Source organism: Humulus lupulus, chromosome X (assembly GCF_963169125.1).
Source record: "Humulus lupulus chromosome X, drHumLupu1.1, whole genome shotgun sequence".
Taxonomy (NCBI): domain Eukaryota; kingdom Viridiplantae; phylum Streptophyta; class Magnoliopsida; order Rosales; family Cannabaceae; genus Humulus; species Humulus lupulus.
In genome coordinates, this window is record NC_084802.1 from 86,524,165 (window position 1) to 86,544,396 (window position 20,232).

The 20,232-nt window shown below is 35.4% G+C and overlaps 1 protein-coding gene across 1 annotated transcript; it reads left to right on the forward strand.

Annotated features, from left to right (window-relative positions):
• The first annotated feature begins 5,711 nt into the window (after positions 1-5,711).
• On the forward strand, positions 5,712-19,569 carry LOC133806022 (uncharacterized mitochondrial protein AtMg00810-like). The gene is made up of 2 exons (XM_062244157.1): positions 5,712-6,642; positions 19,235-19,569. Exons 1-2 carry the CDS (start codon positions 5,712-5,714, stop codon positions 19,567-19,569), a joined length of 1,266 nt encoding a protein of 421 aa, XP_062100141.1.
• Positions 19,570-20,232: the final 663 nt, after the last annotated feature.

Sequence of the window (20,232 nt, forward strand, 5' to 3'; positions counted from 1 at the left end):
ACCAAGATATAGAAACATTTTAAAGTTAGATACTTATAGTCTAAAGAAGAAGAAACTAAAGAAAGCATTAATATTCATGCACAGAGTCATTTGTTACAGCTATACTTGAAAGATATCTTTGTGATATTACAGCTATACTTATACTAGAGAAAGTAGATTCATATTGTTTTATGCATAATTTTATGAAATATATGAATATTGCATCTGGTCTGGGATTTCTTTTTCTTCCGTTGTTATATGAATATGCCTGTTGTTATAGCCAGCCATGGGTAATGTTTCATGAGCAATTTTTTCTTCAAATAATGCCTGTGTCATGTTGTTTATGGTATATCTTAGTTTCTTGTTAATTATTTAATTATTTAGGTTTCTTCCTCTAGTAATGGATGTGAGATTCTATCTAGTCTAGTATTGGTTATCTGAAAATCTCATCTTCTCAAGTTTCAGATTTTTTTTAATTCATTTTGGTATCTTAGTAGTGATCACTACAAGCATAAAAATTGTTATAGGTCATTTCTTTCATTCTCTCTCTCTCTGACCATTTCTAAATATTGATGTTTGTCTGAGTTGCTCTTATAGATATATTTGTTTTCTTGATACATTTCACAAGCCTTGTTTTAAGTTGCATGTTTTGTTGCTTCAGTCATTGTTTTGTAGGGTAGTACATCTTGCTATACCTTGCTGTTTTGTCAAGTTTTGGAGTTATTACAAATTTAATTTAAACTTTATATGCTTACAGGTGGAAACTAGCTTAAGTCTTATGTTCTTAATAATAAAAGGACTTTTTTTTTACAATGTGCAGGTATATTGAGATGATTTCTTTGGAGCAATTCTTGACAACATTTGTAGTTGAGGCCTTTAGAATGGAAGAGTGTATTTCACTAATTTTTGTATACATTTCTTGTTTTGTATTTAGTGATAAAGGAATCTGAATTGGGCATAAATTATGTCGTAATATGATTTCTTAAGCCTAGACTAGTAGACTAAATATTGTAATTACATTTGAGTAATTAATAAAAATCTGTTTATGTTACTTTATTTGGCTTCAACTTTCATATTTGTTTTCCTAGTTTTGTGTAAGTAAAAAAAGATTATGTTTCTCTAATCTAATATAACACATGTGTTATACTAAAGTGTAGTATAACACAAATAATGTGTTATACTAAAGTATAGTATAACACAAAAAATATGTTATACTAAAGTGTAGTATAACACAAAAAAAGTGTTATACTAAAGTGTAGTATAACACCAAAAAAATGTTATTCTAAAGTGTAGTATAACACAAAAAAAGTGTTATACTAAAGTGTAGTATAACACAAAAAAAATGTTATACTAAAGTGTAGTATAACACAAAAAAAGTGTTATGTAATCGACTATAAATAACATAATTCAACACTTATCTATATATTAAAATAACACAGAAATTGTGTTATCGTTGACAGTACAATAACACATCTGTATAACACTGATAAAGTGTTATGTAAAGTACCCTGACCTACGATAACATAGTCGGTCTTAACACATTAGAAAGTGTTATCGTATGTTTTGATAAAACATTTTTGGTGTTATTAAAAGCATTTTTTCTTGTAGTGTAGAAAGGTCCATAGAGCCCTATAAATAGATATGTAGTCCTACCATTTTGTATCAAGCCAAAAACACAAGTTGAGTTCTATAAAAAAACTTATTCCATCATAATATTATCTCTCATATTAACCTTAGTTTTCAACAAAGTCTTCAAGTTCTCTCGCAAATTCATTTTAATTTTCAACAAAGGTTTATTTATTCTAGGCTTTTGGGGGGATTTTACTTTCGCATGTTTACAAAAGATGTCCCAACTGTTGGAAGGCTACAACCTTGTTTTTTTGGAACAATTTTAACAAAGCTTTAACAATGGAGAGGGTAGTCAACTTGGCCTAGTACTTTCTTGACACATATAGCTTCAATCTATTGTTATTTATCTTCATGCTGCAGTTTGACAAGTTTTCAATATTTCCTTTGATAAGGTGATATAAAAACATTCACGTCATTGTGTGTTAACTACAGATCTCAGTGATGTTGCTGTTGAGATATCTAGTATTCTCTGTTCTTCTGAATGTTTGTTTGTGTTGCGCATATCTGATATAACGAAATCTTATTCCTGATTTTGCGCTTTTTCTCAAGTATGGTATTGGACATGATTTTTGGTTCTCTCTTACTGATCCCAAATTTGTGCTGATGTATCCTAGTTTCTTCATTTTGTCTTTGGTTAATATCTGCACTAAGCTAAATGGTCATCTTTATCAACTGGTTTTGTTTTTTCCCTCGATGTCTATAGTTAAACATTTACTTTTACGGCTCTAGCTAACTCGTGGTAAGCTCTATTATGATTTTGCTTTTTGCTCGAATTTTATTAGAATACTTTTCTGTTACAACTTCAGTTATTTTTTGGTTAGGCTTGACTATGTTAGTTAGGGGCTAACCTTTTCTTGTTTTTCGGTTCTCTTAGTCTATAAGACTATTGCTGGTGTATATTTGGAGATAAGAAATAAACTCTACTTTTTTCTTTCCTAATATGGTATCAGAGAATAATACTCAACCCTAATCTTCTTCCCTCTTCTACTTTGCTCTGCCGCTCTTCCTCTTTTTTCCATGGCTAGACCACGCACAAGAAGCTCCACCATCCATGGCGAAACCCCTTCCGGAAATCTCCCAACTGCTGCAACTCGCCCAGAATATCACCATGTCCATGGCGACACCACAACCAGCACTCTTCCTCGCGTGCATCCAGAATAAATGGCCACTGAAACTCCTCAAGAAAGAGCTTCTCCTGTTCCCAAGCACATCAACACAAGGCCTCGTCTCCAAGTCGAAGACACTCCCTACTTCTTGAGCTCAGCAGATCACCCAAACCTCATCCTCACTACTTCTCTTCTTACTGGTCCCAACTATCAATCCTGGAAAAGAGGCATCTCTGTTTCTCTAGCAGGCAAAAACAAGACTGCCTTTGTCGATGGATCCCTTCCCCGACCCCTTCCCACTGATCCTTACCTATCCCATTGGTTCAGATGTAACAACATGGTGATCTCTTGGATTTTACATTCTGTTTCCCCCAATATAGCTGAAAGCATCATGTTTCGTACCACTGCCGCTGCTATGTGGAAGGATTTTTCTGATCGTTTCAATCGATGCAATGGGCCTAGAGTTTTCCAACTTAGAGAATCGGTTATTGCTCTCAAGCAAGGCAACCAAGATGTTCAAACCTACTTCAGTAGACTCAAAGTTCTTTGGGATGAATTTGCTGAGTTTCATCCTACTGCCATATGCACTTGTGGAGAAATGGAAAAACTCAATGATTTTTACAATCTTGATCAAGTTTTATAGTTCTTGACAGGGTTGAATGAGTCTTATCATCCCGTTCGTGCTCAGATTCTTCTGCTTGACCCTATCCCGAACATCTCTAAGGTTTTTTCTATGGTCATTCAAGAAGAAAGCCAGCGGACTCTTGGCTCTACCACTGTTCATTCCACTCCCACCATTGCTGCAGCAACAACACCTACAACTCAATATCACCCTCCCCGGTCTAAGAAGCCTCGCCCCTTTTGCACCCATTGCAATAAACCTGGACATTTAATTGACAAGTGCTACTTCTTACATGGCTTCCCTCCTGGATATGGTGCTCCTCAAAAGCCTCATGAAAAACTCAAAGCTGCTGCCAACATTGCTTCCACTACCATCAAAGACCCAGATCCATGCCTTTTGACAACTCAATGTCAACAATTAATCAACTTGTTCACTCAACATTTGAACAAAGGTGCTACAACTTCAGACTCTACTCCAGCCCCTGTTTCTAACTTTGCTGGTAATTTCTATCCATTTAATTGGATTATTGACAGTGGTGCTACACACCATATATGCTATAATAAATCTTGCTTTTATTCCTTTGATTCTATTCCCTTTCCAAATCATGTTTGTCTGCCTAATGGAATTCGAATCCCTGTCACTGCCATTGGCACTGTCCGAATAAACACACATATTATTTTACATAATGTTCTTTACATCCCTCCATTTCATTTTAATCTATTTTCTGTCTCTGCTTTCACAAAAAATGATGCATTCACTTTAAATTTCAACTCTAATCATTGCATCATTCAGCAGGAGACTTTGAGGATTGGGACAGCTGAAAAGTCTGACAATCTATACATTATTCAACAAGATAGCTCTCTTGCTTTTGATTTTAGTCAACCTATCTTGTGTAATACTGTTTTTGATGTTACTCAATGGCACACTCGGTTAGGACGCCCTTCGATGGCCATCACCAAAAGCTTAAATAAGTCTTTTGATTTTTCTGTACAAAAGCCATATGACAAACATTGTAGTATCTGTCATTTTTCTAAGCAAAGGAAATTACCTTTTGTTTCTAATAATAATCTTTCAACACTTCCTTTTGATCTTATTCATTTAGATATATGGGGTCCTTTTCACATTATTAGTATAGAAGGATATAAATACTTTCTCACCATTGTTGATGATTGTACTCGATACACATGGATTTACTTACTAAAGGCTAAGTTAGATGCTAGCACTATTATCCTTAATTTTTGTCACTCTTATTAACACAAATTTTGCTTCCAACATTAAAATGGTCAGATTTGATAATGCTAAAGAATTAAGTTTATCTTCTTTTTATGCAACAAAAGGCACACTACAACAACACTCTTGTGTTGACACTCCTCAACAAAACTCAATAGTTGAGAGAAAATACCAACACATACTTAATGTTGCTCGTGCTCTTTCTTTTCAATCTTCTCTACCATTGTCTTATTGGAGTTATATAGTGCAAACATCTGTTTATCTCATTAACAGAACTCCATCTAAGTTGCTGAAATATCAAAGTTCTTTTCAGCTCTTACATAAAAAGATCCTGCTTATGACCATCTACGGACCTTTGGGTGTCTCGCATATGCCTCCACCTTAGTTGTTCATCGGCACAAATTTTCTCCACGCTCAAAACAATGCGTATTCATTGGTTATCCTGAGGGCATGAAAGCCTATACTTTACTTGACCTTCAGACAAACCAAATTTTCATTCTCGTGATGTTCAATTCCATGAAAACATATTCCCTTTTCATAGTACTAACCAATCTAACTTGATTGATTCCATGTTTCCTCCAGCTACCTTACCATGTTGCAGGTCTAAATTTGACGAAGTTGCCATTCCAACTGCTCCTACTTTAAACAGGGAAGACACCACAACTCGGGCTGGCAGACACACTTTTCGTCCTCCTCACTTAGCTGATTATGTTTGCAATAATATTACTTCTTCTATAGCTCATTCTATTACAAATTATTTATCTTATAACAAGTTATCTTCTCATTTCAGAGCTACCATACTTGCTGCTAACACCATTGCTGAACTAACTTCCTACAAATCACCATCCATATCCACAGAATGGCAATCGGCTATGCAGCTGGAACTACAAGCCTTACAACGCAACAACACTTGGGAAGTTGTATCTCTTCCTCCTGGTTCCAACACAGTTGCCAACAAATGGATATTCAAGGTCAAATACACTCCCACTGGTAAAATAGACTGATAAAAAGCTCGCTTAGTAGCTAAGGGCTACACTCAAACACAAGGAATTGACTACATTGACACTTATGCCCCTGTTGCGAAATTCAACACTTTCAAAATCATCCTAGCTCTAGCAGCTATCCATAATTGGAGTCTACACCACATGGATATCGACAATGCTTTTCTACATGGTGACCTTGATGAACTTATTTACATGAAACTTCCCCAAGGTTATGTTCACAATGGGCAACTCCCTCCAATTTCGGTGTGCAAACTTAACAAAAGCTTGTATGGTCTTAAACAAGCTTCAAGACAATGGTACTCCAAGCTTAACACCACCCTCTTACAACATGGTTTCACTCAGTCTCCATCCGATCACTCTCTCTTCATCAAAAGCAAATCAGGTGTATTCCTTGCCTTATTAATATATGTAGATGACATTCTCATTACAAATAATAATGACTCAGCTCTTGTTTCTTTCAAAAAAATTTTAGAGAGCAAGTTTCAACTCAAGGACTTAGGTCCTCTTCGTTTTTTTCTTGGCTTAGAAATTGGTAGGAATAAAAATGGCATTTCTGTTTCCCAACGTCCTTTCACTTTACAAATATTGTCTGATACATGTTATTTAGGTTCCAAGGCTTCCTCCACCCCCATGGAACCAAATCATAAATTAAGCAAGGATATTGGTGAACTATTACCCGATGCCACTTCTTATAGAAGTCTCATTGGCAAACTTTTATATCTTACTATTAAAAGACTTGATATATGCTTTGCTATCAACAGATTAAGTCAATTCCTCTCTACACCAAGGCTTCCTCACCTACATGCTACTCAAAAGGTTCTTCAATACCTCAAAGCAACTCCAGGAAAAGGATTATTTTTCCACTCTCTACACCAACAAACTCTCAGTCAATCCCTTCAACTCAAAGCCTTTGCTGTTGCTGATTGGGGTAGCTGCATTGACACTAGAAGGTCCATCTCGGGTTACTGTGTATTTCTTGGCAATTCCTTAGTTTCATGGAAATCTAAGAAACAAAGTACAACCTCTAGTTCATCTGCCAAAGCTGAGTACCATGCAATGACCAATACCACTTGTGAGCTTACTTGGCAACTCGCACTCCTCAAGGACTTCGGCATACAACACAAAACACCTGTCATCCTCTTCTGTGATAACAATGTAGCGATACACATTTCAGAGAACCCCGTTTTCCACGAAAGAACCAAACATGTGGACATTGATTGTCACATAGTTTGGGAAAAGGTTACCCAAGGCATCATCAAAATGAATCATGTCACAAGAAAAGACAATCTAGCATATGTATTTACCAAAGCCGTATTTCCTTCTGTTTTTACATCCCTTATTACCAAAATGGGTGTTAAAAATCTGTACACTCCATTTTGAGGGGGCCTATTAGAATACTTTTCTGTTACAACTTCGGTTATTTTTTGGTTATGCTTGTTGACTATGTTAGTTATGGGCTAACTTTTTCTTGTTTTTCGGTTCTCTTAGTCTATAAGACTATTACTAGTGTATTTTTGGAGATAAGAAATAAACTCTACTTTTTTCTTTCCTAATAAATTTTCATCACATTTTCTCAACTGTTGCTGGCATTTAAGATTCGAGCTGTTGATCATTTCAGATGTTTGGATTAAACTTTTGTTTTAAATAATGTAATGTCGTAATTGATTCTTCTGTTTTCATCACACGATAGATGTTCAAGTGTTGTACTATGTTGGCTTATTTTTAAACCTGTTAATTGAATTTTAGGAAAGAATAAATCTTACTACATAAACGAGATTTTTTTTCTTCATGTTAAAGTATTTAGAACTTCCACGATACATTCAGATTTTAAAAGTTAATTAAATATGATACAGTTTATACATTTTATTCAATAGACTCTAAATTTTATCCTTATAGAATTTATGAAAAATACATGGGAAAAAGACACTAAATAATGTTACTCTTGGAAAGCACAAGTCATATTCAACTACAATTACCATGTGTCCATAATTGTCTAATTTGTGGTGCTAACTGTTGGATTATGTCCATTTTAAGATGGTTATAAAGTTGCGGATTGCTATATTTATTCTTGACTGTAGAGGGAATTTATGTTTTTATCGAACAAAACAATATCAGGAAATGTGACATATAAAAGCATTATTTAATCAAATTATTTTTGCCTGGATGTGTGATATATTTGACATAACAGGTTATCGTGTTCACTTAGCTTTTTTTCCAGGTTATTTGTATAATCTCCATTTTGTTATAAATATTATATATATATATATATATACGAATGTCTATAATAATGAAGAATTATTAGGTTACTCAACGTAAAATATAAGCATTAAGTCTTGATTGTATTCAGAGTAGTTACCCGATTTTCTTAAGGCTTATTTATCTGTATAAATAGGGGTCATTCCCCTATTGAAATAACACATAAGAGTTTCACTTTCTCTTTACACCTGTCTGTTATTCTGTCTATTTATTTTCTTTATACTTTATATTTCTGTATTCTTAATAAATTTATAACAAGTTATCAGCACGACTCTTTAACTATCATTATTTGTATGTTGAAATTCTTATCATGAATCTCTAGTCATAATCATTCGTTGAATCTGAACTAGATGATTCAATCTTCAACCACTATCTTGTGTTGATAACAAAATTCATTATCAAGCCTCTAGTCATCATAGTTTATTGAGGTAAAAAATATTTTATTGTGAAAGTATGTTTATATGATTACCATACTATATATATATTGATCATAAAAAAATGTATATATGAGTTGTTATTTTATGGTTTAATGTTTTGTTTTCGTAAATATGATTATATTCATATGTATGTGTTCTTACTATCTCACATATTTAATATTGATTTCTCTATAGTATTTATTTTATAGTTATTTACAAATGATTACATTAGAATTTGTAAAGTTCCATGTTTATGGCATATTGAAAAAAATTATAGATCCTTGAGATAAGGTCTTCTATATATCCTGAAGATTATACAAAAGTGATATTATTCATTAAGATATATAAAAGAAACATAATTTCTAAAGAGTTGTGATATTTAAGCAAAATTCTCTGAAGTAAATATTTCACATATTTACCAACTATATGAAATTTATGAATACAATTAAAAAAAACATTGGAATGCATTATGATTGATGCAGTTCGTGACTGATTTTTTCAAGTCCCAAAAGTTTTAAGAAAATTGCATCAAACCATTAAAATATGAAACAATGATAAACAAGATTGAAAAACAAATATGAAGATAATAAACTAATTCAGGTGTAATTACCTTTGATATTGACTTGGATGTGTATTTATTGTACAATAAAGAAGTTAACATGTATATCAATTTTGTTGTAGATTTAAATATTATTCCCTGAAGAGAATGATAGAAAGTAAATTTCATTTTAAAGAGTATTCATATTATTAGTTATGTTATTATATATGCAATATTTCTTGCGAGAAGCAAGTATGGTCTTTTTATTTCTTAAAGTGAATGATTCATTACTTATGTCAATTGTTCATTGCACGTTCTTAGAAGTGAATATCTAATTATTTGTATTACATTGCTCAAACTGTTATAAAGTCACAAAGATTATTTGAAAAGGTTCTTGATGAAACCATAACACAATATATTGCTAGCTAAAGTTAAATATATTTTATGTACCAGTTGTACAATTTCTATATAATTGTGAATGTGACAAATAAATGACTTAAAATATGTACCAGTTGTACATTTAATTATATAATATATCAAGTCATAAGAATAATGAATGATTTATTTCATTAATAAATTAGACCACTTGCTGGAAAGAAATGAGAAAGAAAAATAAGTGATATATTCATATTATTGTTGACTAATGATTTAGCGAACGACACAGAGTCACCAAAATGATAAAGATTTGTAAGCTAAATGCAAGAACTAAACGACACCAGGATTTATAGTGGTTTGGCCCCAGATATTGATAATAACCTACTTCTACTTAGTGTTTTTATTGATGTATTATGAAACCTGCGATCAGCAAATTAGGGTTTACTGAGTTTCACAAGCTCCATAAAAGGATACAAACGTTTGTGTATAGAAAACACTGATTCTCTTTGAATACAAATTATTCCCCCCTTTCAATGAGTCCCTCGAGTCCAATTTATAGACTCAAGGATATACATATGGGCCAATGGGCCGTGTCTACATTTTGATTTAAGCATATTAAAATAATAACAGAAATCATAATGTTTGCATAAAAATAGGGTCAAATATCTTAGAAATATCTGACTTATAACTGTATTTGAACTCTGGCTTCGCTACCACGACCAGACTTGGTCGCATATGTCAACACATTTTCTGCCGTATTATTCAGCATCTTTCTTAAATCCATCGAGCAACGTCTCTTCTGGTCGCTGGTCGACCTGGATGTAATCACTAAGTAGTCACGTGTAACCCACGTGCGTACTAATTTTGCCACGTTAGTAAGTAAGTATTTTTGGGTAAACATTTTCCCTCAAGTTTATTTTAATGCGATCAACATTTAATAAACTTACTCAACCAGCAACCAATCTGACTTGTCACATCTGTCAGTACTTTTTTGAAAAAGCAAGTAATTATGACCTTTACAGTTTCCCATAAATGTTTTGACGGTTATTGCAATTCCCCGTACATCGAAATCTCATTCCCATCATTACCTTTTATTAACGCCCCGAGCGGTATAAATATAAGTCTTTTCATCTTTTTCATTTTTTACCCGAACCTTCTCTCTCTTCAAGAACTCAGACAACCCTTCAAGAGAACCCAGAGATTCTAGTTTGATTCGAGACGTCTTGGAGAAACTCCAAGAAAAACCTTCGTGATTTCTCCTACAAACCATATCCAAGTAAGTTTTCGAATCCACCCTCTCATTTTTGTAGAAATATTTATGTATTATAGTCTTGATTCACGAATTTTCGTAATTGGGGTTCTGCTGTTCCTGAGAAACTTTTGGGTAACCGGGTTTAAGCAAACATACATAGAATAAGTATGCTAGAATAAGAAGTTTAGGCAGTATAAAATCTATACAATTTTTACAAAGTAATGTGGGTTATAAGAATATTGATTTCGGGTCTTAAATCAAAGTATTTCGAAAAAACTGGGTTTTTCCCGCTTGTTTTCGGAGTTGAAAAGTTTTTCCGAAAAAACTTTTCACATTCACTTTGTGATTTGTTTTTTCAAACTGTTCGCATGTTTATTGTGTTTTTATCAGGATGCTGCTGGTCATATAAAAACTTAACTATTATATACGAGCAACATTATCCTTGCTTTTCTCTTTCTTCTATCTATTGGTCGTAGATTCTCACTTCCCCTTTGCTCTTCTTAGATATTCATGCATGATCCCTGGGGAGGTGAGAGACCAATAGACAATGATCTTCTTGCTTTGTTGTTCGAGGATCAAGAACAACCTTCATTTCCTTTTCCTGAGCTTTTGGCTTCACAATCAAACCCTACGACCAGTCCTCCACACAACTAATCAAACATGGGTTGTGTCAAATACACTGCTCGTAGGAAAAAGAAAACAACAAATTTACCTTCTCACCAGCCAACAACCAACGCCGATGGTCCTTCAAACAACCCTCAACCTTTAAACTTTTCACCACCAGACATTCAACCCAAAGCTCATCCTTGCGATGGCCCTCGAGCATAGGTAGACTGGTTCATTGCCCCTCCTAGTGTCATATCGACGAGGATGGTCGAAAAATACCCCAAGAAGTATGGGATTTCTGGGATTACCCTTTGTTAGGAAAATATTGTTTTGCCTCAATGGAAATGATTATAATATTACAACTCTATGCAATAATATTACAAGTAAATATAGATTGATTAAATAAGGTTACAACTCTATAACTGAAAATACAAATAAACTAAAGAAAGGAAGAAGATGATGATGAAGAAGAGAATAGTGAGAATACAACTCTAAGCAAAAGATTACAAGTAAAATAAAGTGTTTAGACCAAATGAAAAGATTACAACTCTCAAACAAAAATATACAAGTAAATAGAACAAGAGAATAAGAAGAAAAGCAATAGAATAAAAAGAAGAACAGAAACACAATCAAACTCTCACTTACACAACCTAAGTGAAGAGGATTGGGGATCACCAACTTGAACAAGGCTTAAAACCTTTGTCCAAAAGCTTATTTCCCCCTAACTCAAGCACTAAGGGATCTCTCTCAGATATTGGAAAAGCTTTATGGAATTATCAAGCCTCAAGGTTTTTCTAGCCAAGTGCTCTAGTGGATAGAAAATGTTGTGTCTTACAAGTGAGCTATAGGATCCTATTTATAGAGTTTAGAGACACCCTTTGAATTTCAAATTCCACTAACCCCCATGGCTGTTACCAATATTTAATTGGATTAATATGGAATTAAAAAAGAGATTTGGGAGTTATTTGGGTTTTTTGAGCCGTTCAACAAATATTGAAAAAACTGAAAATTGGTCAGTTTTTTGGCCTGTGGCCGCGGCCACTGACCAATTTCAGCACAAAAAATTGTGCTGTTTTTCCAAACGATTCCAAACCCTCCCAAATGATTTTGTAACTCCCAAAACACATTATTGGGGTTAAAATCATATCTCTAACAACCATATCACATATGGCTTTATGAAATTCATCTCAATATTGTGTAACAACAATTTACACAATAAAGGGTAATATTTGGAGGTTACAAATTTGTAACACCAAATATGTTACATTATTTGGATATATCTCATATCTCTAAATATTGTAACTCTCTATTATATGTTACAATATGTGACACACTTTGTCACATTTATTTAATCTAAAACATTATATTGTAATATAATATAATTTTACATTATATTATAAAATAATATAACATTCCCCCACAAGATAAAATAGTTATCTATTGTAACACTTATTTAATCAATCATTATATTTTGAAATATAACATATCCCCCACTTGCTTAAATAAGAACTCTCTCTTATAGGAGTCATTGCATTAGTGCATAAAGTAAAGTGTTTTTCAACTTGAACTTTACTATAGTGTAATTACCACAAAATTTGTCGAAAATTAGGTTGCACTAGGCATTGAACCATCTTTTCATGATGACAAATTGGTGATAACACACACACCTTTGCGATGTTCACTTGAGACCTCTATGTCTCGCTTTGCACCGTTAATGGCCATGTGCACTTTCCATTCATGGACATTCTTGAGAATACTCCCAATTCTCATGAGAGGCGGCACCACCCCTAGGTCCATATAGGTAGAATTCTTACAGTATTTTGTTACCAAAAATACTTGTCTTTACAAGACTGAACTCTATTAAAAAAACCTTTCAGTTTTAACCCTCCACTTGGTAACACACAAGTACTCAATATCTCAGATGGGACTTGTTTTGAGTACAACTAATATTCACTTGATTGACTTGTTATAACCTATTGAACCTAACACTAGTTGAATAACTAGTGTTAAGATAGGTTACCATCAATCGTGAATCTCTTTAGGGAGTTTAAGTCCCATCCCTCGAGATGATGCAGCCACTAAATCCCTCATTAGTGGCTTAGTGAAAGGATCCGCCAGATTTTCACTTGTTCTCACATAGGATATTGAGATGGCTCCTCTTTGAATCAATTCTCTTACATATCCATGTCTTAGACTAATGTGTCTAGACTTCCCATTATACACTCCGTTGTATGCTCTAGCCAATGTCGCTTGGCTATCACAATGTATCGATATAGTAGATACATTATCGTTGATTAGGGGAATCTCTATCAACAGATCCCTTAACCATTCGGCCTCTTTGCTGGTAGCAGCTAGAGCTGTCCCCAAGATTGGATATCCAACTTGCATCTGTATATCCTTCTAAAATCGAAGGAAATTTGGAGTAGTGAAGGCTTAGTCCTTTGGATTTCTTAAGATAACCTAGGACTCTTCCAATTCCCTTCCAGTGATCCACACTTGGATTACTTGTAAACCTACTAAGTTTACTTACCGCAAATGCTATATTAGGTCTAGCACACTGGGCAGCGTACATTAGACTCCCTATAGCACTGGGGTACTCCAATTAAGCCGCCGCTCTTCCTTCATTCTTCTCTAGTTTTACACTATGATCGAATGGAGTATTGGCATCTTTAACCTTGAGATGGTTAAATTTGTTCAATACTTTCTCAACATAGTGGGCTTGCTCTAACGCAAAACTCCCACTATGTTTCTTTACTTTGATACCGAGTATGGGATCAACTTCTCTAAGATCTTTCATCTTGAAGGTTAATGATAGAGACCTCTTCGTTTCTTCTGTCCCTTTTATGCTATTACTTAGAATAAGCATGTCATCCACATATAAGCAAACAATGATCACATATCCCTTACAAGTTTTGGAATATAAACACTTGTCTCCATTGTTATGTCTAAACCCATTAGACATGATGGCTTGATCAAATTTCTCATGCCATTGCTTAGGAGCTTGTTTCAATCCATATAAGGATTTTACAAGTCTACACACTTTATGTTCATATTTTGGTAGGACAAACCCTTCGGGTTGTTCCATATAGACCTCCTCATTGAGGTCACCATTAAGGAATGCCGTTTTGACATCCATTTGATGAACATACAAGTTGTGTATAGAAGCTAAAGCGAACAAGATTCTTATAGAAGTTGTTCTTGCAACAGGCGCATAGGTATCGATTATTTCGATACCCTCTTTTTGCCTAAACCCTTTAGCTACTAATCTAGCTTTAAAGGTTTGGATAGTGCCGTCAGTGTGGTATTTTCTCCTAAATACCCACTTACACCCAATTGGCTTAGACCCCGGTGGGAGGTCTACCAATTCCCAAGTGTTATTGGAAAGAATGGAATCCATCTCATCATTGATGGCTTCTTTCCAAAATGCACTATCTCTCGATTGCATAGCTTCTTTATAAGTCTTAGGATCATCCTCAACGAGAAGTACAATAGGTATTTTCCTAATGACTTCCTCTCTATTTCCTTCTACCATGTAGAATGAAATTCGTTGAGAATCTATCTCATCCACTACTAGACTTTTATGATTTTTAAGCCTTTGACTTCTTCTAGGTTCAAAGGGTTGCTTTACATCCTTTTGAGAATTCTCCTCTTGAGAATCAACTTTGGATGTAGAAGCTTGAGAATTGTTCTCATTTAACATATTCTCCTTTAGAGATGTTGAAGCTTGAGAATTGTTGTCACATAACATGTTCTCAAAGAATTAAACTTCTCTAGATTCAATCACAATATTAGACTCTAAGTCTAATAGCCTATAAGCTTTACTATTGTTGGCATAACCAACAAAAGCACACTTTATGGCTCTTGAACCTAACTTTGTTCTATTAGGTTCGGTTTTCTTGCAATATGCAAGACACCCCCACACTTTGAAGTACCCTATGTTGGGTTTTCTTCCTTTCCATAACTCATATGGAGATATCTCATTTTTCTTCATCGGTATTCGATTAAGAATGTGACAAGCGGTTAAAAGCGCTTCACCCAATAAGTTGAAGTTCAACTTTGAAAACATCAACATAGAATTTATCATCTCTAGATAAGTCCTATTTTTCCTTTCAGCAACACCATTGTGTTGTGGTGTATAAGGTGCAGTGCACTCATGAATTATACCATTTTCTTCAAAAAATGTATTGAATTCATTAGAGAAGTACTCTCCTCCTCTATCACTTCTTAGAACCTTAATCTTTTTATTTAATTGATTTTCAACTTCTAATTTATACAATTTAAAAGCATCAAAAGTCTCATCTTTATGCTTTAAAAGAAACACATAGGTATATCTACTAAAATCATCTATAAAAGTAAGAAAATACCTTTACCACCTCTAGTTAAAACACCATTTAATTCACAAAGATCACTATGGATTAAATCTAGTAAATTAGATGATCTTTCTACACTAGGAAATGGTTTCTTAATCATTTTCGCCTTAACACATGTTTCACATTTACCATAGTTTTTAATATTGCATGCAATCATACCACATTTTACTACTCTTTTCATGGTTGAAAAACCTATATGCGAAAGTCTAAGATGCCACAAAAATAAGGAATCATACTCAACAATATAGGCGGAATTAGCATTTTTATTGATAACATTGAAAGTTACATCATTGGTGCACAATTTAACCATACCCTCACAAGAGTACCCTTTTCCCAAAAATACATTTGATTTGGTAAGTATAAGTTTACCGGACTCAAAAACGGCTTTAATGCCGAGCTTGCCAAGAAAATCACCACTTACCAAGCAAATCACCTACCAAGTTTCTACTCATTTTGGGAACATAAAGTACATTCACTAATGTGACTTTCTTGCCGGAGGTGAAGTAGACATCAATAGTACATTTGCCAAGTACCTTGGATTTGCCCTCATTGCCCATTTGTATCTCATGGTTGCCCTTTTACTCTTCAAAGGTCTTGAACAATGATTAGTCATAGGTGACATGGACGGTGGCACATGTATCATACCACCACCCTTTCACCTTGCCTTGGACCGCATTCACCTCACTAAGGGTAGCAACTATGTTTTCCTCTTGAGTTGTGTTCACCTTAGGTCCTTGTTGGTATTTTCTATGTCTACACTCTCTAGCATAGTGACCCTTTTTCCCACACACGAAGCAAGGACCTTTCTCACCCTTAAACTTGTTTGGGTTGGTTTTTGGACCCAAAGGTTTCTCATTACCCTTTTTCCCTTTGTTTTTGGGATGTTTTGGTTGTGACACTGCATTTGCTTTGGAAGTCTCTCCATTAGAACCCTCCACAAGTTTATCTCTACATATCGATTCCTCTTCGATTCGAATATGCTTTTGGATCTCCTCCAAAGAATAATCCTCATATTTATGAAGGATTCTTTTCCTATAGCTCTTCCAAGTTGGTGGTAATTTAGCCACTATAGCACCAACTTGAAAGGCCTCGGGAAGCTCAATCTTTAACACTTTCAATTTATTAACAATAATTTGCAATTCATGTATTTGAGGAAGAATAGGTTTATCACCAAAAAAATTTGAAATCAAAGTATTGAGATATCAAAAAAATTTTGGTACCTTCCTCTTCCGCCTTCAACTTTTTCTCAAGTGCATCCCAAATCTCCTTGGCCGATTTGGTCTCGGTGTAGAGGTCATAGAGCCTATCGGATAAGGCGTTGAGGATATGACCCCTGCAAAGAAGGTTGTCCTCCTCCCTCTTCCTTCTCTTCTCCACCTCCTCGGGAGTGTCTTTGTCGGATGGCTCGGCTAGAGGAGCCAAGGAAGACTCAAGGATGTAGGCAATTTTGAGAGTGGTTAAAAGAAACCTCACCTTGTCTTGCCACCTAGTAAAATTGGATCCATCAAATCTATCCAATCTCACTAGATCTTGCTTCATGATCTTGATTGTCTCCCCTTCCATTGAAACAAAAAAGGGATAAGCTTTTGAATGTTAGGAATATATTGTTTTGCCTCAATGGAAATGATTATAATATTACAACTCTATGCAATAATATTACAAGTAAATATAGATTGATTAAATAAGGTTACAACTCTATAACTGAAAATACAAATAAACTAAAGAAAGGAAGAAGATGATGATGAAGAAGAGAATAGTGAGAATACAACTCTAAGCAAAAGATTACAAGTAAAATAAAGTGTTTAGACCAAATGAAAAGATTACAACTCTTAAACAAAAATATACAAGTAAATAGAACAAGAGAATAAGAAGAAGAGCAATAGAATAAAAAGAAGAACAGAAACACAATCAAACTCTCACTTACACAACCTAAGTGAAGAGGATTGGGGATCACCAACTTGAACAAGGTTTAAAACCTTTGTCCAAAAGCTTATTTCCCCCTAACTCAAGCACTAAGGGATCTCTCTTAGATATTGGAAAAGCTTTATGGAATTATCAAGCCTCAAGATGTTTCTAGCCAAGTGCTCTAGTGGATAGAAAATGTTGTGTCTTACAAGTGAGCTATAGGCTCCTATTTATAGAGTTTAGAGACACCCTTTGAATTTCAAATTCTACCAACCCCCATGGCTGTTACCAATGTTTAATTGGATTAATATGGAATTAAAAAAGAGATTTGGGAGTTATTTGGGTTTTTTGAGTCGTTCAACAAATATTGAAAAAACTAAAAATTGGTCAGTTTTTTGGCCTATGGCCGCGGCCACTGGTCTCTGTCCCACAGGCCGCGGCCACTGACCAATTTCAGCACAAAAAATTGTGTTGTTTTTCCAAACGGTTCCAAACCCTCCCAAATGATTTTGTAACTCCCAAAACACATTATTGGGGTTAAAATCATATCTCTAACAGCCATATCACATATGGCTTTATGAAATTCATCTCAATATTGTGTAACAACAATTTACACAATAAAGGGTAATATTTGGAGGTTACAAATTTGTAACACCAAATATATTACATTATTTGGATATATCTCATATATCTAAATATTGTAACTCTCTATTATATGTTACAATATGTGACACACTTTGTCACATTTATTTAATCTAAAACATTATATTATAATATAATATAATTTTACATTATATTATAAAATAATATAACACCCTTTACAAACCAACACCCGACCGGAGGGCAAACATACCCGAAGCTGCCTACAGCGCCTGGTCGAGGTATCACATCGAAGAAGGGGCAGTCTTATCCTTGCACGATTTTTTCCGAGGGGTGGCCAATTATTTTGAGGTCGGTCCTTTCCAAATAACACCCAACGGATATAGTGTACTTTCAGCACTCTATATCCTATACAACCACAAAAAATTGCATGTGCCTACTCCACATGAGATCAACTATCTATTCGATCTCAAATCCAACCCCAACTAGAGTAACACGGGGTTCTCCCACTTTTGCCACTAGAAATCTGCTCGCACATTCTTGAGTGATATTACCTATAAGTCCAATGTAGGAAGGTACTTCCAAGAGTACTTCCTTACAACTGACTTGGTTGTTGAAAACCTGGCCTTCACACGAGGAGGTAAACTTTTAATCTTTGATCGACCTTTAACTAGTCATTTTTTCATTTTTCCTTGTCCTTAGTTGTCTTGTTTTGTATCTAGATCCATGGTACAGACCAAACCCCACTCCAAAGATGGAGATAAGAGCCGCAGCCTTGGCCAGAATGACCAATATAGAAAAAAGCGTCAAAGAGCTTATCACGGAGAGCAATTTTAAGGTTGGTCGGCCTTTTAGCACCTCACCAGGATTTGAGGGAATCCACTACGGGGAGTGCCAATGGAGAGGTCACTAACGGACAAGACATCCCCGAGCAGTAGCAAGATGTGCCCCATAGGCGGCGACCAACGGGAGTGACCATCCGAGAACCAACTCATAGGACTCGAGCTGCTAATATCCCTACCCAACATGGGAGGGGAAAACAAAAACTACCTGAATACATTGGCCCTATACTCGAATCAGACGAGAACGGTATAGATTTCTCACTCCTAGATTATCTGTCCATCCCTTGTCATTTATTCGATAGGGATGGCAACCTTAAATTTACGACCAATAGTTTTAGCTTGGACTTCTTCGAGGAAAATAGTGAGTGTAGCAGTAGTTCTTTTGATAATGTAACAGCCAGTAATAATAGTTCGGGTATACTACTTATAATTTCTCCTTTTGTTATTCCTTTATTGCGCAAAACTATTTCTTAACATATCTACTTGTTTGTTTTTGTTTTGCAGTCATGCCATCTGACAATGCTTTCGACATGTACGCCTCTGCAGACGCTCCTCCGACTAGGAAGAAGTCGAGCAGACAACACACTGGGGAAGGTGGTGGAGAGCCCTCCCGAAAAAGGGCTCGACTAGAGGACCCTCCAACTCCTGCTCCTTCTAAATCAACTACGCCTCCTCCTCCTCCTCGCACTGCTCCTTCCACCAACCAGGCAGAAAGATCTTTGGCTGCAGATTTATTGAGCAATGATTATAGCTCAAAAAATTACAAGCTATATAGATTGTCTAAGCACCATCGCAGCCAGGAGGCCTTTGCCTATCTTCCTCCATTGAAACCCAGCTAGGTCCTTGATCGTGGTTTCAACGAACTGCTCAGTGTAAGTTTCATCTGTATTTTGTTTTAGTCAAATAGTATTTCCTTTGATTAGCTCTAAAAAATCCATTCTTCTACTGTTCGCAGGGTATCCTAACCATGAACAATGGTTGGCGTCGCGCCGAGGAGGTCAATGCAAAACATGTCGAGGAGATCAAAGCCTGCGAGGAGAAGGTTATGGTGGCTGAAGACAAAGTCACCAGTTTAACTGAGGAGCTGAAGAGGAGCCAAGAAGAGCTGGCCAAAGCCGTTGCTGCCAAGGAGAAGTTTAAAGAATCTTCAAAGACTAACTATAAGGAAGCAGCCAAGCTTCAAGAAGATTTGGAGGCTAGCATGATGGAGGCTACTGGTCTGGAGGAACGAGTTAAGCTACTCGGGGAGACAAATTCCCAAACCTTGGAGAGGTTTCGAGGAGCTACCTTTAACTGCTTCTTCTTGTTTTGGAAGAACAATCCAGAGGAAAATTTCGACTATCTTCCCGAGCAAATGAGACAAGCTGAACTTGCAAAGTGCGCTGCTCACCAAGAGGAGGAAAGGAATGCCCAAAACGCCTTAGATTCTCCTGAAATCTTTTTGGCGATAGGCATTGAGGGTGTTGAAGAAGACGCTGGAACATCAGTCGACCAACAGTCTC

Excerpts from the sequence above, each read along its gene's own strand:
- LOC133806022 (XM_062244157.1), top strand. The coding sequence starts at position 5,712 with ATGGATATCGACAATGCTTTTCTACATGGTGACCTTGATGAACTTATT. Across the intron at positions 6,643-19,234 it reads TGCAATGACCAATACCACTT|TCATGCCATCTGACAATGCT; the intron begins GTGAGCTTACTT and ends TTTGTTTTGCAG.